Source organism: Osmia lignaria, chromosome 4 (genome assembly GCF_051020975.1).
Source record: "Osmia lignaria lignaria isolate PbOS001 chromosome 4, iyOsmLign1, whole genome shotgun sequence".
Classification (NCBI taxonomy): Eukaryota; Metazoa; Arthropoda; class Insecta; order Hymenoptera; family Megachilidae; genus Osmia; species Osmia lignaria.
In genome coordinates, this window is record NC_135035.1 from 4,471,227 (window position 1) to 4,495,693 (window position 24,467).

Below are 24,467 nucleotides of genomic sequence, written 5' to 3' on the forward strand. Positions count from 1 at the left end.
TCGGTTTGAGTGGCAAGTCGTAAAAGCAGCCATATTGTTACGGTTTCTTATTCTTTGGATCTGCCGGTCCTAGTGTAGACTTCTGCTGTGGCACTTACCGTAACAATAGGGCTGCTTTTACGACTTGCCACTCAAACCGAGAGTTATGTATCTACTGAAAATCGGGAAATTTGTAAACGTTATATCTTGAAAACTAATTAAAATCGAGTGTATACATTATAGCTTAATGAATTCATCTTGAGAAGCACTATTCCATGATCTGACAATAAATATATGGTTCCATTTAAAAAACAAAACTTGACCATCATATGTCTTAAACTTATAATGCAAAAGATTTTTCCGTTCGGCCAAAACATAGACCCCCTTTTCCCATGCAATTTCCATATCAACAATTTTTTGTATCATTAATAGTTACGGAATAAGAGCTCTATATCTGTTTAAGAGAGACACCCTGTATATGTATATATACATATATGTGTATGCAGGGTGAGGAAAAAGTCCGGGACCTGTGAAATATCTCGAAAACAAAGCATTTTAGGAAAAAATATTTGATACATAAGTTGTAGGGTTTCAATAGATGCATCAGAGGGTGGTACGTATTTGACCTTGAGTGTAAGTGTGGAGGAGCTATCAAGGTCAAGTTAAAAATTTTAAATGGAAACCCCCACTTTTTATGTAATATTCTTGTTGCTGACATCGAGAACTTTTCAAAACAGTACCCATGAGCTTCTTTCGGTTGAGTACTTTTCGAGATATGAGTCGATGAAGTTCAAGTACTGCCGGCATTAGCAGTAGCCAAGGTATATATATGGAAAGTATATTTCCAGGTTTTTTTTAACCGACTTCGAAAAGGAGGAGGCTACTCAATTCGATCAGTATGTATTTTTTTTCTTTTTTTTTTTGTGTGTGTTCACCGATTACTCCGAGATGGATGGACCAATCGGAACGAAACCTTTTGCATCTTGTAGGGTATGTCTTCCGATTGGTCCCATTAAAAAAAAATTTTTCATTTTTTCGTTGTTATTGCAAAATACATGAAGTTTTTAATCTCAAGGTTGGACGATTTCAATGATCTTTTAATATGTTGTCGGGGGCATGATTCTGAACAACTTTTTCCTTATGCCTAATTAACGGAAAGCCTTAGTTTCCGAGATATTCGTGAAAAACTATTGTTAGTACCACATTGAATTCTACGTATGCCTACGTGTCTTTACCGGTGTATGTGTCAGCATGCAGTCGCCGATTCTCTACTGTTTCTATATCTGCAAGGCATGTACTGATCGTGATGAAACCTTTCGCATTTAATAAGAGATATTTCCCCGATGATCCTACTTGCAAAAATGTATGGGACTTGTTAGCGTTGAAAACTATCGTTATTGCAATTAACCAATAAGAATGGTAAACGACCTTACGGTATCCTACAAATACTGCTCGTTTCACTAAAAAGTGTGAAATAAAATAATTTTTAACAAAAAATACAACCAACTTCGAAATGCACTAAAAAGTATGAAATAATTTCTACTTCATTTATACAAATACCCAACAGCTATTAATAAAACCTATTTACTCGTTAAATCGTATACTAAATACATTTCAGCCTTTTCGGAGGCGGCGCAAAATTAAAAACTTTCTTCTACTAGGAAGATCCTAGTTCAGGCGTCAGCAACGTATCAAATCGTTATTGGCATCATCGTATATTCGGGTATTATTAATTTTGCGCCGCCTCCGAAAAGGCTGAAATGTATTTAGTATACGATTTAACGAGTAAATAGGTTTTATTAATAGCTGTTGGGTATTTGTATAAATGAAGTAGAAATTATTTCATACTTTTTAGTGCATTTCGAAGTCGGTTGTAGTTTTTGTTAAAAATTATTTTATCGTATATATGTATAATGTCAACTCTAAGGACATTTGGCTATTTCAAAGACCGTCCTCCTAATTTTTTATACGGTTTGTCGATTTTGGGGACGGTCTTCATAATGTTCATATTATACCAAACGTTGAGTTTCAGGACGTAGCAGTGCTATACATTATACGAGGACAGGTCTTCAAAGTAAGAATACATGATGTGTGTATTTTTCCTTGTATAAATATGTTTCATGTTTTAATTTTGATACAAAATTGATTAATAATCTTGATTTTTTATTTTGATCTTTATTAATGATGCCAACTTAGTTATATTTTCTTAGACGGAATGATTATTACACACAAGACTGTTGTTTATTATTATTTAAACATAAAGCAACTTGTTGCTAAATAAGTAAGAGCTGAGTATATTTTTTTCTTTTTTTTTTCATTAATTTGAATATTAGCTTAAACGTCACACGATATAACAGATTAGCCTGAAAAAATTCGGGATGAATACCGGTTGTATGTAAATTAATTGGTTTATGGTCATAACGTAGCATTTTCACCAACTGATTTAAAAATTTTATAATTGGCAGTTTACATCATTCTCTAAGCGTTCTTTTGTCAAAACGTTATCACTGGTTGTGATTCTAATACTGGTTGCGTCCTTGATTTTCGTCTAATAATATTCATAACATTTTAGTTCTTTAGTTTAGTTTTTCAATTTAGTATTTTAGTTTAGGTTTTTAGTTTAGTGTTTTACTTTAGTTTTATTGTTTCTTACAATGTTTGCTTTAATTTTATTTACGGAAGATGTTCTTTTTATTTGTGATTCAACTGATGTTTCTGTGTATGGAAAAACAAATTCTGCAAAGTATAGCGATAATAAAAGATATGCATGTCGTGTTTTAGCAAGATGTCGTAAGTATATATTATCTATAAAATAAACGGTAATTGTGTAGAAAGCGAACGCTCTCCTCCCCCGATTTCGATGAAACATAATATCCTGTAAAATTCGACATTTTGAACAACTTTTCTTCATATATATAACTGCCGCTCGGCTATAGTTTTCGTGATATTCATGAAAAATTGTTAACACTATTGCAATGAATTTCGCCTATATGTGCACGTCCGTGGAAACGTGTGCGTCAGCTTGGTGCGTGCGCTTATCGACTGTTTCTACAGGGTGTCCACGTTAAAGTGTGACAGGTGTTTTATTTCGTAACTATTGATGACACGAAAAATTGTTTATATGGAAATTGCACGGTACAAGGGGGCTAATGTTTTGGCGTGAACGAAGATTTATTTATATTATTAGTTTAAAAGATATGATGGTCAAGTTTCGTTTTTTAAATGTAACTATATATTCTTTTTCAGATCATGTAATAGCGCTTCTCAAGACGAATTCATTAAGCTTTAATGTATTCACCCGATTTTAATTAGTTTTCAAGATATAACGTTTACAAATTTCCCAATTTTCAGTTAATACGTCTCGGTTTGAGTAGCAAGTCGTAAAAGAGGCCTTATTGTTGTGGTAAGTGTCACAGCGGAGGTCTGCACTAGGAACGGTAGACCCAAAGAATAACCGCTGTGGCACTTACCGCAACAATAAGGCCGCTTTTACGACTTGCCACTCAAACCGAGTGTATATATTAGCTTAATGAATTTGTCTTGAGAAGCACTATGACATGAACTAAAAAAAATATATAGTTCCACTTGAAAAACGAAACTTGACCATCATATCTCTTAAACTAATAATGCAAAACATTTTTTACTTCGGCCAAAACATAAGCCCCTTTGTTCCATGCAACTTCCATATCAACAATTTTTTGTATCATTAACAGTTACGGAGTTATGGAGTTATAACACTTAAGATGGGACACTGTGTATACAGTGTGTCATGTAAAAAATATTGGAGCTTTGAGGGGGTGGTAGCTGGGGTGATTCTGAACAACACTTTCCTTTGCGAAAATGTTGTTTGATGCCTCGTTTTTGAATTACTAAGGAAAAATACTGGCCAATCAGAGCGCGCCTATAGCGCGGACCGAACCGCGAGAGTGTTGGGTTTGCTCTGCGTTTGAGCACTTGAGCGCTTTATGCGAGGTGCCGATGTACTTGTTCACGACCACGGCTCGAACGCAGAGCATACCTAACACTCTCGCGGTTCGGCCCGCACTAAAGGCGCGCTCTGATTGGCCAGAGTTTTTTGTTAATAACTCGATAACGATGCCTCAACGGACATTTTGGCAAATGATAAAGTTGTTCAGAATCACCCCAGCTACCACTCCCTCAAAGCTCTAACACTCTTTACATGACACCCTGTATAGGGAAAAATTGTTCAAAGTGTCGAATTTTGCAACATATTTAAGTTTCATTGAAATTGAGGAGGCTGTCCGCTTTCTGTACAATTATCAAAGAAACTTTCTGTCTCCAAAGAATATCTCCAGTTTTTAATAATATGTTGAAATTTGATTATAGATGACAATCATTTGTTGGCTAACTTAAAAGAAACTTTAGAAGACGTTGATTGCTCTATCGATGTAAAATTTAATGACCCCGAAAAAAGAGTGGTGACATATGCAAAAGCTGTTAAAGAATTGAAAAAGAATCTAGATACTAACATTTTATTCACAGACAAAAGTATTGTTTCACTAAGTAATTCCAATAATTGCACGGTCATTTTTTCACTTAAACAGATAGATGAGCAGGAAGATTTTTTTTATAAGCCCTCCTATTTCTTGGAGTTTAAAATAGAACCTATTGAACTTATTGGATCTTTTAATAATAAGTCTACTAAGGAAGAATTATTTCTTGATAATGTAAATGAAAAGCAACATTTATCAACGGCTGCTGTATCCAATGAAACTTACGTCACCAACTTGTCGGATATTGAAATACCTTCAGCTTCATTTGATATTTCTGACATTGCAAATTATATAGATATGGCTGAATCAAAGGATAATTTATCTGTTAATACTGTTTCCAACAATGTTCCAAATTTTAAAACACCAGATCATAAGCAATGCATTGAAAAAGAGTCATCTAAACCAAGAATTATTTCCAATGAAATTGTACATTTACCGTTGTTTAATATTCAGTCAAAAGATACCATAACTTTAGAGTCTTCAAATTCAGAATTACTTCCAGATTTGAATTCCAATTCTTTTTTATATTGTGACATTAAGAATGATGATGATTTAAATATTATTATAAAAGAAAATATGAGCCTAGAAAACAAAGATATGCAACTGAATATAGGTTTTTCGAATGATAATGTAATTTCACCATAAATGCATTCTACAATGTGTCAGTTAAGTACTAGTGAGGTTTTAAATCATGGTCAAGCTGTAAATTCATTACCTGAATTAATTCATAGTGATAATGCGGCAAGTTTAGAAAAAGAAGTGGACTTAGATGATGCTAATGACAAAGATTACCAATTATCTGACAGCGATTTAGAGATCTCTAATAACATCTCGTCGAATGATGAACAAACTTTTGAAAAATTAAAGAGAAGCAAAATTAATCAGTCAAAGTCACTTAATATCACTTTAGGACTTGATAAGTATCAAAAGTCAGCTCCTGATGATAAAGACCTTTGCGTAGACTCTTCTGCAACACCTTCTGCTAAAAAACATTTTTGTATGTACTGCAAAACTTTTCAATCAAAATTAGCAAGACATTTACAAACTGTTCATTCTAAAGAAGATGAAGTAAAAAAATGTATAGCCTTACCGCCAAAGAATAAAAAACGCCAAGAAATTATTGCAACAATTCGGAAAAATGGAAATCACATTTTTAATACAGACAGACGATTTAATAGTGGTAAACTGTTAGTCTGTCGACGACCAAATAAGCGTATGAAAAAGACTGCTATGGATTTTTTATCGTGCGGAAATTGTAAAGGGCAGTATGCAAGGTCAGTAATACGTCATCATTGGCAAAAATGTACCAAACGAAATGGAAAGCTAGAAAGAATTGTTTTAGTAAAAGGACGAAAAGTTGCCGCAAGATTGCACGAAAAAGCCAGTGTTGATATTCGAAAATATATATTTCCCTACATGCGAGAAGATGAAGTCGTACGTGTAATTAGGTATGATGAACTTATTATACTCTACGCTAATAAACAATGCCAAAAATACGGTACTCATCAACATCATTATCAAATGATACGAGCTCGACTACGGCTGCTTGGACGTTTCCTGAACTCCATAAAAGAAATCGACAGTCGAATAGAAAATTTCGCTGACGTTTACCAGCATCGTTATTATGATGCTACAATTGACACAGTACGAATTGTTGCTGGGTTTGATCAAAATAAGCGTACTTTTGAACATCCTGCAGTAGCTTCTAACCTTGGCACGTTGATAAAGCATGTTGGTGACTTGTTACGACCTGAATATATTAAAAAAGAGGTAGAATATGAACAAAAGAGAGTTGAAGACTTTTTAAAACTACTTAGTGAAGATTATGGAATAAGTATTAATAGAGCGGTTGCTGAAACACAAACTCAAAATAATCGACGGAAAAAGGTGATACTTCCGACTACTGATGATATTAAAAAATTGAATTCATTTTTAAAAAGCAAGCGATCGCAGTATTATCAAAAATTGCGAGAAAAATTTTTTTATGAAATATGGAAAAAACTTGCAGAAACCACTTTATTATCTTTGCAACTTTTTAACCGTCGTCGACGCGGAGAAATTGAGCGTCTATACTTAGAAGATTTTCCTAGTTATCGAGGTATCGATCAAATGGCAGACAAAGAAACATATAATGCCTTATCGCAAGAAGGAAAAGCGTTAGCTCGAAGATATGTTCGCTTCGAGATTCGTGGAAAACTTGATCGAGGAGTTCCTATTTTAATACACGTCGATCTCTTAGATTGTTTAAATTTAATTATTCAACATAGAAGTAGCGCAGGAGTACCTTCTCAAAATGTGTATTTATTCGAATTACCATCTAGTGATAAGGATAAAAATCGATATCTCAGGGCATGCGATCTAATGAGAAAATATTCGATACAATGTGGTGCAGAAATTCCTAGTTCTCTTCGTGGAACACAGTTACGAAAGCATATTGCGACTAAATGTATTAATTTAAATTTAACTGATGGTCAAGTAACTGATTTGGCTAATGTCATGGGACACCATGAGAAAATCCACAAGGATATTTACCGTCAACCCGTATTGGAAACAGATATCGTAAAAATATCAAAAATTTTGCAGACAGCCCAAGAACTAAATGAGTCTGAAGAAGAATCTGACAGTAATGAAGAAGATTTCTCTATACAAAGTACCAGTCATGATCGTTCTAATGCAAGTAATCGGTTGCATAAAAAATCAGTAATGACGCATTCTATTCCAAGACGATGGTCTAACATGGAACGTACAGTTACATTATCGGCATTTCCAGAATTTTTATCCAATGGCAAAATACCTTCTGGAAAGGAGTTACAAAAATTAATCGATGATCACAGTTGTTTACAAGGAAGAACCGTACCGCAACTGCGCACGTGGTTACATACTCAGAAAAAAAACAAAGTTACTAATAATGCAGCCTAATTTATGGAAACTGCTAATTACTACCAAATATTAACTGCCAAAGATTACTAATATTTTTTTAACAATTATCTACTTATGTTTAAATATTAATTATTGTATCTCTATGTCATTAATTTTATTAGTATTTACAATGTATTAGTCGTAAAAGTTCAATAAATAATAAACCGTATAATGAAAATTTACGATACTGCGTAGAAAATTTTCTATTCAATTTCATTTAAATATGTTTATTTTTCTTTATTTTTGCAGCTAATCGTATGTCGTATATACAGGGTGATTAAAAAAGGGGTCCGATACTTGTGGGGCTTAGAGTACTCACACAGAAAGTAAAAGATGTGTAATTAAACATAATTAAACAGAGGTCCAAACACTAACCCTTGCTCTGTAAAATCAACTTTCATTATTTAATGACGTTTCAATTCATCACCATACCAATTCGTTTCTGACACAGAGAAACATTAATTCAAGATCTGTACTACACTTGCATTGATATCAGTACATAACAATCTTGTATTTACATTTTCAAACTAATATTTCTCTGTGTCGGCAACAAAATGATATGAATCATGAATTCAAACGTTATGAATTAATGAAAATTCATTTTACAGATAAAGGATTAGTATTTGGACCTATGTTGATTAAATATTTTGTACTCCTGCCGGTGAGTATTAAAAACCCCGTAAGTATCAGATCCTTTTTTTAATCACCTTGTATATGTAGATCGTATGAAAAACCTTGGACGATATATGTACGTAATCAACGTTTCGATTAATTTTATCTCAAGTCTTCATTATATATTTAATTAAAATATATTTCTGTCCTGAAACCTGCCATTATATAAAAGTCTTCATAGACATCGATTAATGGAAATACATATGTCTTCAAAATCAACCTTGTACAAAAGTCCTCATAGTTGACATTACATAATAATTTTGCAAAAAATTCAAAAAAAAACGTATATTTTTTAATTATAGCATGTATATATGGTTCGCAACTGAAATTTTAAACATTTCCGTCAATAATAAGAAAAAGTCTTCAAAGTATACTTTACACATATATATATATATACACATACATACATATACAGGGTGTTCCAGCTTAAGTGTTATCATTCCGTTATTCCGTAACTATTTATAAAATTCGTCGAATAAGTAACTCTAACACACAAAAAACAGCGAAAAAATCAGTTTTTAATTTTTTTAACTATGGCGCACCTCTCCAAAAAATCTGAAAAAAATTGAGGATGATAGTATCAATAATATACACTTATAAAAAAAATATGATCGTAGGACCTCATCTCCTTCAATATAAAATCGCCATTTTTCAGCATTCTTTGACGTTTTTGATTTTTCACGGCTTCAGTTTTCAATCTACAAATCTGAAAAAATTCTGTAATATGTGCCTCACAAATAGAAATGTCTCTGATTTTTTTCAGAATTTTCGAATGTCATTAAATGAGAGAAATTGGCCAAAAACCTCGCAATTACATTTTTACCCGTAACTACCCTCCCAGATGAGATACAGGGTTGAAACTTGGCACAGACTGGTTTTTTTTTATCACCTATCGAATGGTTCATAGCAAGTCGAATTTGGTTTGGGGGCACTTTTGACCATCTTATCCGGCTATACCCTTTAGAAAGCGATTAAGAAAAGTACAGTATAGACTCGTTATAAGCTAAACGCTCGGGACCGGACTTTTGCTTATATGTAACGTGTAGTTCCACCATTGCTTGATATTTGCCGACTGCTCCGAATGTAGAAAAGGACAGCGAGTGAAAAAGAGGACGGAGCGAAAACAAACCGCTCTATGTCGGTAAGGCAACACTAATGCAACAACCTAACTTTGTTATTTTACATTTTTTTTTTATAAAACTTTTTCCATGATATTTCGGCGATTTTTCAAATTGAAATGATACCAAACACGATATAATTCGGACCATATTTACTGGAAACAACTTATTATGTATCATTATCATTTCTATTAAATTAGAAAAAAGTTTTATCTCAAGTATCTGTTCAATCAGCTACAGTATCACAATAATCAGTTTTTATTAGATCATATAAATATTTGCATTTCATTATAAAATGATAATTTCATTTTATTAATAAGACTACCAATAAAATGAAACTATCATTTTATAATGAAATGCAAATATTTATATAATCTAATAAAAACTGGTTATTGTTATACGGTAGCTGATTGAACAGATACTTGAGATAAAACTTTGTTCTAATTTAATAGAAATGATAATGATACATAATAAGTTGTTTCAAATAAATATGGTCCGAATTATATCGTGTTTGGTATCATTGCAATTAGAAAAATCTCAGAAATATCATGGAAAAAGTTTTATAAAAAAAAAATGAAAAATAACAAAGTTAGGTTATTGCATTAGTGTTTCCTCACCGATATCTGATCCCAGATCATGTTACGCTACTCGGCGAGCGAGCTTCGTGACGTCTCGAGGGGTATACCCCCCAGTGGAGACCCCAAATCTACCCCCTTTCCCTACACCTCAACATTGCCACGAGACGTGGCTGGCGTCCAACAAATTTGTAACTGTCACGCGACTTGTCATCGTAGAGAACTAACAAGGAAGGTCAGGGAACCCGGAAATTCCAAAAATTATGAAACTTCGCATACAAGTACAGTAAGTCATCCGTAATACGACCCTGTTTCCCGTTGGTGCCATAATTCGGTTTTAAAGGGTGAAATTACCCCTTGAAAAAAATTCGAAACTTTCTTTTTTGTGGAATATCTTAAAAACGGTGAGAGATATGAAAAAAAAGTTTAAACAAAAGTTGCACAGTTCTATTGTGTTTACAAAATGGCGTCAGGAAAATTTTTGAAAAATGCATAATTTTTTAGTTACACCTCCCCCCCAACCCCTCAAATTTTTTCTTGTTTTTTTGCTATACTTCCTGAAATACCTCTGGATTTCCTCTTTTCAGCTGTACATATGAATTATGTGTTACAATCTTTTTTAAAGTAAATAAATGCATTATTTTCAAATTTGAGATTCATTGTAGCAGTTTTTGATAAAGTAATGCTTAAATTATTTACGTTTGTTGTACTTTCATATACATAACAATTGTTATATAATTATATGATATTATAATAGTTAATTTACAGTAACGTTTACGATGGCACTAGTGTACATATTATCGTTTGGGACGAGAAAGTTATTACTCGTTTTTTGGCACTTTTCACTTACATGAAAATTATTAATATTTAAGCTATTCACAATACGATAGTTTATTTAAATAAAAATGTATGTGAGATAAGGGCGATTGTATTTAGCGCCTCTTCCTCTAGATCATAGTTGTAGTACCCCTCCCCTCGCCCAGTGTCGCCACAATTTTTCAAAGCTAGGAAAAAAAACTGCCTGTTACGACGGAGTGGCCTCGCGACCATCTCCATTCTTTCGCTTTGTGCCAATATCGTCACATGGTTAATTATCTGTAAGCGAATAAAAAAGCAGTTATGGATGGGAGAAGAAGAAGGAGATCGTCGTTGCAGGACGAAGACAAAGAGAATTGAAGGAGGAGACGAAAAATTCGACGTTTGGAGAAGAAATTGGAAAAAGAAAAAAGAAAACACCGTAAGTAAAGGATAATCTCACTTGTCGGCGTCGAATGGACGAGGACGCTTGGCGTCAAAAATTTTTCTTTTTGAAAAATTCCCGGAGGGAAAAACCAATATGTTTTGTGTGCATACAATTTTATTGTTTTGCACGGTGCGTCTAGCGCTTACCAGACGCACCCCTTCGTTTTACGAAGGAATAGGAGATCAATGCGATTCACGATTGTGCAGGTAAGCGTTCACCGTCTTGGACATCGTCGGTGTCGCAGATCTCTTCGAAAAGGCCGTCGAGACACAGTTCGTCGAGACGCTCAAGATCTCATTGGTCGTCACGTTATTCATCGCCTTGCAGTTCATACGAACACACGTAATCTTACTCTGCGTCGAGGTCACGAAGCGCGTCAAAACGACCGGTATCCCGAAAAGATGCATCGAGGCGCTCGCGGTCGAGAGGTACGCACGTACCGCGTTGCTCGCCAATGCGAGAATTATCAAGACGTCCTCCGTCTTCGTCAAGCCACTCTTCGAGGAGAAGAGAGACGCCTGAACGTGTGGACCGAGATCGTCCGAATCAGAACGAAGAGACTGAAAATCAGTCAGAATCTGAGACAAATATCGAAAATATCACAGCCGATAAGCCGACCGATAAACCGATTGAGGAGAATACTCCGTCGGGATCGTCGGAAGAGGTGCCAAAACAAGTACCAGAACACGAAATTGAGCTCGAAGAGGAGATTATTAATGTGTTAGGCGCGCGGCTCGAGACAGACAAGAAGCCCGCAGCAGCGGTTCACAAGGACGTAGCGATACGCTGGTCCGAAATTTTGCGAAAAGCGTTACCGACAGAAGAAGTGAGTAAATTAGTAGAAAAATATCCGGCGCCGGAGAACTGTTCATTCATTGTCGTTCCGAAGTTAAACGCGGAAGTCAACGCTGCGATCCAGGAGAATGCAATAAAAAGAGATAAAAGGATTGTCAAGAAACAGGAACGTATCGCGGCCTGTATGGCAGCAGTCGGCAAAGCAATTGCGATAACCCTCAAGATAGACGATCCAAAAAAGGTGGAATTGTTTGAAAAGTTGAGCGATGGAGGAAGACTGCTAGCATCGATACACAGAGAGGAGTCTCTGGCGCGAAAAGATCTTATATTGGCTAATTTAAATTCTTCGTTCAAGGCAACCTTATCCAACACGTCGGTAGACGAGTGGCTTTTCGGCGTTGATCTCGACGAAAAATTGAAGACGGCCAAAAACTTAGAAAAGGCGTCAAAGGAATTGAAGCCTCTGACAAAACCATTACAACAAATTAATACGCAAAAAACCCAAATGAAAGCAAATGAAGGCAGAAGTCCATAATGAAATCCGTAATATTGTAAATAATTTTGCAAACATGGACGGTACACCATCCATTGAACATGTGCTTGAATTCGCCGACCCGTCAGTAGCGCATAATACACAAATTGTACAGTTCACTACGCCTACAGAAGAAGAAGAAGACAGTTTTGAAAGAGCCCACAGGAACATTTGGTCCGAGAGTGCAAGAAACTCTATTTCGTCTGGAAAATATTTACGTCGAAGCTTCAAAATCAGAAAAACTCACGTCGGAGCATTTTAAAACTTCGTTCAGCCAGGTATATCTGCCGAATACTGGCCGTAAAAGCATGTTACTACTCGACTCATGGACGGGACACTGCCCAAATCAGTTAAATCAGTTGATTCCAGAAGATAAAGAAGTGACATTTTCAACCATTCCGAAGAAGACGACGGGCATGATTCAACCTTTGGATGTGTTTGGGTTCCGGATTTGGAAAAATTTTGTGCGCACATTTTCGGATAATGTAATTTTCCTAGACGAAGATATCAATCTCCATTCACGCAATGAAATAATTAAATTGCAGTCCTTAACCCATAACCAGCTTTCATCGCTCAGATTCAAAAATCTTTTCCAATATGCTTGGTTTAAAAGTGGTTATCTAGAAACACATCCCAGCGAGTTCCAAAATCCTGTAGATTTCTGCTACTTTAGGAGTGAAAAACGTGTACGAAAATGTAGTATTTGTGGAGCGGTGGCTTTTATGCGATGTGCGTGGTACGGCGAGTATTTTTGTTTTAAACATTTTTATGAAGAATATCATTATTGTAACAATTACAATCCGTAATTTTTATGGTTATAACCGTTTGTTAGTCAAATAATTCTTTGATATGTAAAAATATACAAAAAGAGAATGTAAATGTTTATGGAGATACGCGAACGAGGGATAAAGTTGTAACAGTTCTTGTAACGCGACGTGCCGATTTAGTATCATATAATTAATGATTAAACGAACTTACCTAAGTGAAGTTCAATCATGATTGTATGATGCGCCTCTTCCGAATAGATCAGTCCCTCCCTCCCTGTTATCTCGAGGGAGTAAATCGGAATTACGACAGAACGTTAAAAAATGAAGATGGTCGCGAGGGCACGCACGGGCATGGCCACTCCGTCGTAACAGGCAGTTTTTTTTCCTAGCTTTGAAAAATTGTGGCGACACTGGGCGAGGGGAGGGGTACTACAACTATGATCTAGAGGAAGAGGCGCTAAATACAATCGCCCTTATCTCACATACATTTTTATTTAAATAAACTATCGTATTGTGAATAGCTTAAATATTAATAATTTTCATGTAAGTGAAAAGTGCCAAAAAACGAGTAATAACTTTCTCGTCCCAAACGATAATATGTACACTAGTGCCATCGTAAACGTTACTGTAAATTAACTATTATAATATCATATAATTATATAACAATTGTTATGTATATGAAAGTACAACAAACGTAAATAATTTAAGCATTACTTTATCAAAAACTGCTCAAATGAATCTCAAATTTGAAAATAATGCATTTATTTACTTTAAAAAAGATTGTAACACATAATTCATATGTACAGCTGAAAAGAGGAAATCCAGAGGTATTTCAGGAAGTATAGCAAAAAAACAAGAAAAAATTTGAGGGGTTGGGGGGGAGGTGTAACTAAAAAATTATGCATTTTTCAAAAATTTTCCTGACGCCATTTTGTAAACACAATAGAACTGTGCGACTTTTGTTTAAACTTTTTTTTCATATCTCTCACCGTTTTTAAGATATTCCACAAAAAAGAAAGTTTCGAATTTTTTTCAAGGGGTAATTTCACCCTTTAAAACCGAATTATGGCACCAACGGGAAACAGGGTCGTATTACGGATGACTTACTGTACTTGTATGCGAAGTTTCATAATTTTTGGAATTTCCGGGTTCCCTGACCTTCCTTGTAAGATATAGAGTGCAGCCACGTTACAACGGGTCACAAATTTTGGCGCCCAACGTGAGGCCAGGAAAATTTAAAGTTCATAAACTCTCGCGTGGAAGCCGCATAATTTTCGATTCCACCGTTAAATTCTAAAATTTCGAAACTACGACGTAGAAGGCGCCCGTTGCCGAGAGCCTTTTGTTGTCGTTTTTTTTCCAAGTATTGCCGGTCGAACGCGGCGCGGTGTTAGAAATTTGTTCCTCGAGCGTACCAGATGACAAATAAACATCTTTCACCCGACACGTACGCCGTTTTCGACCGAACCGTTACTGTTATTGATATTGACAAGATTGAATTGTTACCTGAGCCAAATATATATTTCTTTTGTTGTGTACCCTCCAAATTCAAAAGTTGTTCGCGATTCGCCGATATTGAGGGCCCTGGCCGTGCCTTTTGCCGACCGTGGGCACTCTATCGAGCCTCTTTCCCATTTCCGATTTTCTTTTTCTCAGCCCCCTTTTTCAGATTTGATTGCCGAACACCGCATTTTGGCATTAGTATTTTTGCATTTGATTTTGAAATTGTTGTGCCCGAATTTAAATTGTCTCCTTCTCCCCTTGTACCCCTTTTCTTTTCAGGACCCTTTAAACCTTTTTTCACCCTTTCAATTGTGATTACCTTCGCGAGCGAACCCCGTTTTTGAGACGCCGCGAAAATGGATTCCACCGAAGCCTGCGAGATGCGGACCCACATCGGCGATTTAGAAATCGTCGAACTAATTCGATTGATGGACCACGCGCGCTTGAACCTCCATGGTACGCCTGACGACCTTTGCGACCGTTATCTGCGCGCGGAAGTACGTCGCGTTCTTGGCCCGGACGCCGCGCCATGGGACGTGACGAATGATACCGCCAGCGATCGACTCCCATTCACCCTTTCCGCGGCGTGGCTAGCACCCTCCGCCGACGATACCCCTCCAGAACCTTCTAGTAACCCTCCTCAATGGCCAATGTGACGAACCTGGGGATGGAGCCGATCATCCCGCCTTTGAAATTTCCCCTGAATCTTTCCCAGAATTGCCGCACACGTCCTATGTCCCTAATCCCACTACAATGATCTCCACCGCCGCACAGTGGGACAAAACGGCTTCCGGCGATCAAAAGTCCATTTTCGTGAATTCGAAAATTGAAAAACTAATTACATACATCGATAGAGAATAAACTGTAATTTAACGTAGTGTAATCCGTTTTTTCATATTTCTTTCCGTTTTGCGTGGTTCGCACTCAAAGTCAGCAGAAATTCGTCAAGACGAAACGCTGATAATATTACCCATAACTTCAATGTACGATTCTAATAAATTTTACTCGGAAAGATAAAATTCAAATGAATTACAAAATTTACTAGATTAGTATAGATTCTATTCAGTGCATAAAATAAGTTAAAATGTTAACAACTTTTTAAATAATAGGATCTGATTGAAACGAAATACATTTAACTAAAATCTCAACTTTGCGTTTGATTTTAAAATAATGTGTACACTTGTGCAGGGTATGATTATTACTGTAGTAAAGAGTAAACCTTCCTCTATCAGAATCATAAAAAAGCGGCTGCCCCAACCTGCCACTGCTCAAAAAAATGGCGATTGAAATAAATTACACCCATCTTGGCCGCAGCGCACGATGATGGAAAAGCAGTACCAGATACGATTATTATCCAGTTAACTGTATTCGACGTGTATATTCGTTATCCAAAACTTTATTTCTGTTCAATAAAAGTGTTCAATGTAACAACTTTTTATTAAATAATAGGATCTGATTGAAACGAAGTACATTTAACTAAAATCTCAACTTTGCGTTTGATTTAAAAAAAATGTGTGCACTTGTGCGGGGTTTGATTATTACTGTAGTAAAGAGTGAACCTTCCTCTATCAGAATCAGAAAAAAGCGGCTGCCCCAACCTGCCACTGCTCAAAAAAATGACGACTGAAATAAATTACACCCATCTTGGCCGCAGCGCACGATGATGAAAAAGCAGTACCAGATACGATTATTATCCAGTTAACTGCATTCGACGTGTATATTCGTTACCCAAAACTTTATTTCGGCCTTGCAATATGCCATAATAAATTTTCATAATTGTCGAAACTTTTCACGAATGATTTGGTATAGATCATAATAACTATAAATAAATATATTATAATAACACATGTCTTGTCATTTTTTAATTATTAAATCCGTTTTTATTATAGTTATTAACAGTTTTGAGTCAAATTTTTGTTAAATGACAAAATATGTCTAACAAGTGAAGGATATTGAACGCGTTATACTTTATATGTGAATATTTTGACACCCTGTAGTTCAATATGATTCATATTGATACAACTTATGTACCATAATGTAGGCAAAAACTTCCCAAAATTTCATTCAAATATTTCTAATAGAACCGAAGTTACAGAATTTTGATCGCCGAAAGCCGTTTTGTCCCACTGTGCGCCGGTTCGGTGCGAGTCCCCTTCGTCCTCGCCGGTTCGGCGCGAGTCTGGGCGCGGGGACAAGCGGGAAATTGGGACATTTATGAGGAGTTTTTGGAGGAATTCCGCCTCCAATTTATACCAACGAATTACCAGGACCGATTATGGTGGGACCTAATCACGCGTACCCAGGGAGAACAGGAGACCCTGGCGGAGTACTTACGGAAATTACAAATGATGTTTGCCCGCGTCGAACCCCCCATCCCCGAACGCGAGCGACTGGCCATCGCACAACGAAACCTCCACCCCCGATATAAGTACGTAGTCGATTTTCTTCCTCCCTGATCGCTCAGGGACCTTTTCAAACTCGGAGTATGGGTGGACGAGGCCCAGAGACACACCCGCGACTACCGCGAACCCCCACCAGCGGAAACGTCCCTCATCCCCGATTGCGGGTATACACCCCCGCGAAATTACAGATCCAAAATAGCGGCGGCGGCCGAAACCGCCCCGCCGTCCTCTTACAGTCCTAAACCTCGTAACCCTCCTCCCAGACCTAATACCCCTCCTAACTCATCCCCAAGAACCCGAAAAGCGCTCCCTGGGCCACGTGCTCCTCCTACATCACCGCCGCCGTCCCGAAGAAATCCTTACGTACCCCAGTATTTCAATACAGCCCGATCGTCCACCCCCTATCGTCCTGCTATACCCCCTCCTCCCCTTACGATTACCGAAATTCCAAGTTTAATGTTCCTTCCCATGGCACCACCTCCCGCCGGATATCAAGTCCCAAAATCCACCTATGCACCGACCACCAACCGCCCCACTTCCTACGCTCAGGCGACTTCCGGCTCCCGTCAACAGCCTCCTCGTCCCGCAGCTCCACCCACCCAATCCCCTCTTCCCGGCCAATGTTGGAATTGCGGCCAAACGGGGCATTGGTTCGGCGCTTGCCAGCAAGCGAGGAGAAAGTTCTGCTTCCAGTGCGGGAAGTTCGACGTGATCGCACCGGAATGCCCGAATTGTTTGTCGGGAAATGCTTACGGAGGTCGACGATAAGGGTCGACGCAACCTCCCCGAAAACGCCGATCCAACATCCCGGATCCCGTGTCTTGAAACCCCCAAGAAACCCTCCAACCGCCCCTATTCCAACTTCAAGGGAATCCCTTTTAGTAGAGTCCCGTACAGAACCCTATCCCGGCGATAATCGCATTTTCCTCCCTTTACAACATGGTAAATACCTTTTCCAAGCCCTCCTCGATACCGGCGCAACCCATTCTTATGTAGGCCCCAAAATTGCTCAATTATTTCGACCTTACTTAACCCCTTCCCAAGCTTGTATGATCCTATCCAATAATGCCAAGGAGAGAATGCTCGGAGAGGTCATCGTCGCGATCCAGGTCGATGACGAAATCCATCACCTCCCCCAACGCGCAAGCGAGACAATGGGGTATGAGGTAGTCCTAGGAATGGATTTTATTGCTCGATTTGGAGTAACCATAGACAGAGATCTAAGGACGTGGCGGACTCCGAATGGACCTCCTCACCCTTTCACTCCGAATCTCCAACCAACCCTTTCCCCATGAACCCCGCTTGCGCCTGACTTTCCGAAGCAACTCCCGAAGAAATCTCAGGAATTCAAATCCTACTTGACCACCTCATTCTACCTCCCTCCTCCACTTTAGGAACCACCCCTCTTGTAATCGATTCCATTGATGTTCAACGTCACCCTCCCATTAAACAACGTCCTTGTCGCATGGCTCCCCGTGTTTTAGAAGCGGCCCAAAAAGAGGTTAATTCCATGCTCCAAGCAGGCATAATTGAACCCCAAACCTAATGGCTCCTATCGATTTTGTATAGATTACCGTGACGTTAATAAAGTCACTAAAAAGACGCCTATCCCCTCCCTAGCATGGATCGTATCCTCGACAGCCTCCGAACAGCCCGTTACATTTCCAAATTAGACCTTAGCCAAGCATATTTTCAAGTTTCCCTTGATCCCTCCAATAAAGAAATTACCGCTTTTGCAGTCCCCGGTAGAGGCCTTTTCCAATTTACCCGCATGCCCTACGGCCTCACCAACGCTCCCGCAACCTTCCAACGTATCATGGACAAACTAATCACCCCGGATTGGGAACCCCACATTTTCGCGTATTTAGACGACGTAGTAATCGCGACCGACACTTATGAAGAGCACCTTGAGTGGCTCACAAAAGCTTTGACCCGTTTAAAGGAAGCAAATTTAGAGATCAACCGTGAGAAACATGAATTTTGTTGTTCCGAAGTCCGATATTTCGGCTTTTTGATAAATAAAGACGGCATGATAGCAGACCCCGAAAAAATAGAATCCATCCTTTCTTACCCTTCTCCAACCACCCTTAAACAGCTCCGACGCTTCCTTGGAATGGTCAAATGGTATTCCCGATTTTTAAAAGATGTCTCCAAAGACCAAACTCCCCTTACCCGCCTCCTACAAAAAGATGTTGCTTGGGAATGAGGTCCCGAGCAAGAATCCGCTTTTGAAACTTTGAAAATAGCCCTCACCAAAACTCCCGTCTTAGCTCGCCCCGATTTCACCCTTCCCTTTTCCCTCCAAACAGATGCTAGCGATACGGCTATCGGGGCAGTTCTCGTACAAACCATGGACGGTGAAGAGCACCCGATAGCCTACGCTAGCCGCTCCCTTACCCGCGCGGAGAGAGACTATTCCCTGACCGAAAGGGAGTGTCTGGCCGTCGTGTGGGCAACCCAAAAGTTCCGCCCCTACATTGAAGGTTCCAAAGTTACAGCGGTGACGGACCACAACAGTCTCCGGTGGCTTCACCACCTTAAAGACCCCACTGGACGATTGGCCTGATGGGCATTGGCCCTTCAAGGGCAGCCCATGAAGATCGTCCACCATAAAGGGATCCACAACGTCGTGCCAGACGCTCTCTCCCGAATGTACGGCGACCCCATGGACGGCATGGCTGCCGTCGGTAACGATCCTGACCCGTGGTACTCCAATAAACTTCGCAATGTTAGTGATTTTCCCTCCAAATATCCCGACTGGACAATCAAAGACAATAGACTGTAGCACCACCGTCCTAATCCCCTCCTAGATCCCATTGTCCCCGACCTTGATGGTTGGAAATTAGTCCTTCCCCTTTCCTTACGCCAAAGAGCCCTTTCTGACGTCCACGATCCTTCCCAATCCGGTCACCTTGGCATTGATAAGACTTATCACCGTCTGACGCAGGACTTCTACTGGCCTGGAATATTCCAGGACGTAGTCCAATTTGTCAGTCGGTGTCTTCAATGCCAACAAAGTAACGTTTTGCAGCGGTCATCGGCGGGGTTGATGCGGGAGCGCCCGGTGGAGGCGCCCTGGACCCTGTCGTGGCTGCTGACATTATGGGTCCCTTCCCTCCCAGTAAGTCCCAAAATAAATATCTCCTCGTTTTCCAAGACCTCTTCATAAAATATATCGAATTAAAACCCCTCCATAAAGCTTCCGCCAAACCAATCTTTTCCGCTTTCGAGTCCCTTGTCCTCCACCGATGGGGATGCCCCAAATTCCTCCTTACAGATACCGGAACAGAATTTTGTAACAGAGACGTGACGAACAGACTAACGATGTACGGAATACAACAGACGACAATCCCTCCCTACCACGCCCAAGCTAATCCTGTAGAAAGAGTTAATCGAACCCTTAAAACCATGATCGCGACGTTTATTGGAGAAGACCACCGAAATTGGGACAGGCACCTTCCTGAATTTTGTTTCGCCTATAATACCGCCGTGCATTTCTCGTCCCTCGTCTCTCCCGCGTTCCTCAATTTTGGTCGAAACCCCCGTCCCTTCCAAAACCTCCGACACGAGATTAAAACAGATTCCTTAATAACTCTCCGATATCCTCAAGAATGGTCCAACCGCATTTCCCGTTTAACCCTTTTATATGACATAGTTCACCGAAATGTAGAAAAAGCCTCCTATTGTCAAGCGTCCTATTATAATCGTGGGCGTCGTAACGACCGTTACCAGGTCGGTGACCTCGTCATGAGACGCTAACGAATACTTTCCTCCGCTGCCCAAAACTTCGCATCCAAACTCGTCCTTAAATTTTCAGGCCCTTACATAATTTCCAAAATCCTTTCCCCCGTCGTTACGAATTAAAAGATTCCGTCGGAAACGTCATTCCAAAAGTCCACATTAAAGATCTCAAACCCTTTAGATCCCCTCCAAATTTCGATAATTCAGTTTCCGATAACCCTTTTTCGAGTCAAGATACTAATGATATTTCCCAACCTGGACCATCTTCACAAACTCCTGACATTTCCACCCAACAAATACCACAATCGACACCCACGCAAATTTCTCATTCCCCACCTATGCCTACTCCACACCCTCGTCGCGGACGAGGGAGACGCCGTAAAACCCCAGCACCCCAAAATGTTCCTCAAATAATAAATACACCACCCACTCCAATTCAACCCCCTCGTAGAGGACGAGGGAGGCCCCGAAACACTCCAATACCACCGAACAACACCCAAATTACGAACCCCTTACCTACCCCCATCCCACCGCCTCGTCGAGGACGGGGCCGACCCCGAAAACATCCTGTCAACCCTTCGATAAATGTAATGGTGAATGACCAACCCTTCAATACCTCCCTTCATGTCCCTGCGCATCCTTCGGCCCCCAAATAAATTAATGATGAATAATAATTGAATCGTCCCAAAATTTTGGCGCCCAAACCCCAAATAAGACCCACAAAGAAAATTTTAAATTAAATTTGGCGCGGTAAATGACCTTCACAAAGTTGGTTTAAATCTAGTAATGTCCTTTCTTGAGACGCCAATTCTGTCCCACTCATCACTGTAGCGAATTCTTACCGTTCCTTTCCTCCGTTCCCTCTCTGGTTTCGGTCAAGCTTTTCCCGATCGCGCATTCGACCAGGGTTTCTAAATGCCCCCAAAGAAACCACGCTTTTCCACTTTTAAGTCCCCTCTCACCCCCAAAAGCGGTATTATAGACTAACAATAGCGAAAACCCACCACCATTAAAGCACCCGGTCGCCGAAAGATCGCGCGGGAGTAAACGTCGACAAAGGGTTTATATCAAAATACGCGCACTAGAGATACCCTCCCAAACAACCTAAGCAAAGTAATAGTACCCACTACCTCCCCTTTATTCTGACATAGAAATTCTAGGCACAACACTCATCAAAAATCAAGCCAGGTAAAATTATGTAATATTTCTCCACCCATCATTTAGCTTCCCCCCTTTTCTTTCATTTTGGTCAGATACTAATTCATTTTCGTTACAGGATCATCAGTCAATATCAGATTAGTTCGTAAACGGCAACAGGAGGGTCGCTCAGACCCGCGACCCCCCTGAATGAGAGCGCAGCATGGATGGATGAGTGATCGCGATTAAGAACCCGCCGATTATTATATCTCTCTTCCCCGTTTCCGGTCAAGGCGGGGGGGGGGGGGGGGGGGGGGGGGTAGTAATGTGGTGACACCCGTGCTCCCCCGTTACAATCGCTGCGCTTCTCCCACCTCGCGCTCCCACCTCAAAATAACCCACAATCCTTCCCTCACCTTACCCCTTTACCCTGCTCACCGGTGTCGGGCCGATGGAGGCGACGGAGAACCAACAAGAACTACCCTCAACAGGAGCTTCGAGGCCGGCGACAGACCCCTAACCCTTCCAAGGAAAAGGAGCAACGCGGGACTTCGGAAAACTAGACGAAGCTGCCCAGACGATTGCGAAAACGCCCATCCGGAGCCATCTGTCGCCGAGCCCGAAGACCTCAGCCCACCCGTCACCGCAGGATATCCGCCAGCCCCATCGACCCCGATCACCGGTTGGTGATGTTATTCTTTTCCTCACATTGTCCGTGAAACGTAGGCTATACCACCACGTTGTCTCACGAATGTAAGCTGTTTCCACATTGCACGGACACAACTTACGTATTCAACATGTAATGTGTACGAATATTTTGTGTATTTCTTCTAGAAATCCGCTTTTGTAATTCACTTAAAGCGATAATGAAATGAATTACCTAATAGGTATTAATAAGTAAACGTGATCCAAATTATATCGTGTTTGGTCTGATATTTCACAAAAATCTCACTAATATGATATTAGTAATTGCATATTAAAAAAGTTTATGCATCATGCTGTCCTTCTGTTTTATTTGCTGCCCTTTTCTTTGTTCGGCAAACTACAAAAGGGAGCTGCCAGGCTCAAAAATCGATTCTATTCTTCCGAAGTTGTCCCATTTCGATTCCGAGCTAAGGGGCAGTGTGAGAGACATTACTGTATAGGGTATATATTTTATAGCAGTTTTTAATGTATAGACAATAGCATTTTCACTTTTATTTTGCACATATCTGTTAAAGTATTCCTTGTATTCAAAAGGAATAAACAGTTCTTTAAATCTTATTCTCTACACTTGATTCTCTACTCAAAACTGCCTTGCCATTTTTAAGAAGAGAAACTATAGCTTTAATGTTGACAGGATCATATCCTACCCTACCATATTACTTGGATTAATAACCAGCTTTTATTTGTTCAAGATCTGTTTAGAAAATTTGGAACAACATGATAGAATATTTCCAAATACTCTGCGGCATCGCTATAGTGATTCTTTATCTCTATTACCATCTCACTTCTAACTACGATTTTTGGAAGAAACTTAACATACCTGGACCAGCACCGACAATACTTTTTGGAAATTTGAAAGAAATAGCCTTTAGAAAGGAATCGATGAGTGAGTCAGTGAAGAGACTATATGACGAATTCAAACATGAACCATTGTTTGGAATATTTGAAGCAACGACCCCTACTTTGATTGTCAATGATTTGGATTTGATCAAAGATGTTCTTGTTAAGGATTTCCCTATATTTGCAGATCGAGGACTACCTTATTATAAAAAGGTACAAAAGTCGTTCTAATCAGTAATCAGTTATTTCAATAGATGACGTTGTGGTATTTAATCTAATCGAATGACTATGATGAATAGATCAGTAAATGTAGGTAATAAAATTTCGAGATCAGAATTTACAATTGCTTGTATTTCTTCGTTTTACACAACAAAGTAACCATATTAGATAAATGTAACTTACTTTTGACAGAAAAAATGGCTGTAGTTCCGAATAGCCCCGGTGGCCGATCGACATGAGCTTTGGAGGGAGGAGAGGGGGGAGGGAGAAATCCCCAAATATAAAACGGTATCCACATCAGACCAGTAGTTCCAGAGATTTTAATTAAAAACTTTCGCAGAATACATAGAATTTTGCTTATACAGACGTGACTAACACAACCATCCCCGCTGTAGAAACCGTGGTCGTCAAGCGTCAAGCAGCCGATGGCACAGTAGGGGGTCTCGACCTGGGTATCTACAGGGTGTCGTATATGTATAAAGCGCATTATTTTGTAAACTGTGCTTCACGTTGACATTAATCTCGTCGTTTTACTCGTTTTGATATGCTGAATACGAATATGATTTTTGTTTTTAATGGAAATAACAAGCTGTCGAAATATTCGCAAACAACTTTACACAGAATTTTACCCAATAATGTAAGGCATATGTAAGGCGAATTTGCCAGTTATACATATACGAACAGAAGGTAACACTTTGTTCGTCTACGAATATCAAACTGTAGTAGGTTAGGTTAGGTTATATTCTCTGTGGCGGGGGTGCCGGGGAAGGGGCAAAGCCTAAAACACAAGAATAATTACTTTAAAT

At 39.2% G+C, this 24,467-nt stretch overlaps 2 protein-coding genes across 2 annotated transcripts in view; both read left to right on the plus strand.

Annotated features, from left to right (window-relative positions):
• The window catches only part of LOC117610876 (putative cytochrome P450 6a13), a 44,505-nt gene that overhangs the window by 2,330 nt on the left and 17,708 nt on the right, over positions 1 to 24,467 (plus strand). The window contains exon 2 of the mRNA XM_034338712.2: positions 23,295 to 23,655. Within this exon, the coding sequence (XP_034194603.1) occupies positions 23,320 to 23,655 (336 nt within the window). The 5' untranslated portion in view covers positions 23,295 to 23,319. The remainder of the gene's footprint in view (positions 1 to 23,294; positions 23,656 to 24,467) is intronic.
• Positions 4,173 to 7,495, plus strand: LOC143305269 (uncharacterized). The gene has a single exon (XM_076688110.1). It carries the CDS (start codon positions 5,139 to 5,141, stop codon positions 7,410 to 7,412), a length of 2,274 nt encoding a protein of 757 aa, XP_076544225.1. The 5' UTR covers positions 4,173 to 5,138; the 3' UTR covers positions 7,413 to 7,495.

Coding starts and splice junctions, on each gene's coding strand:
- LOC143305269 (XM_076688110.1), top strand. CDS start 5,139: ATGCATTCTACAATGTGTCAGTTAAGTACTAGTGAGGTTTTAAATCAT.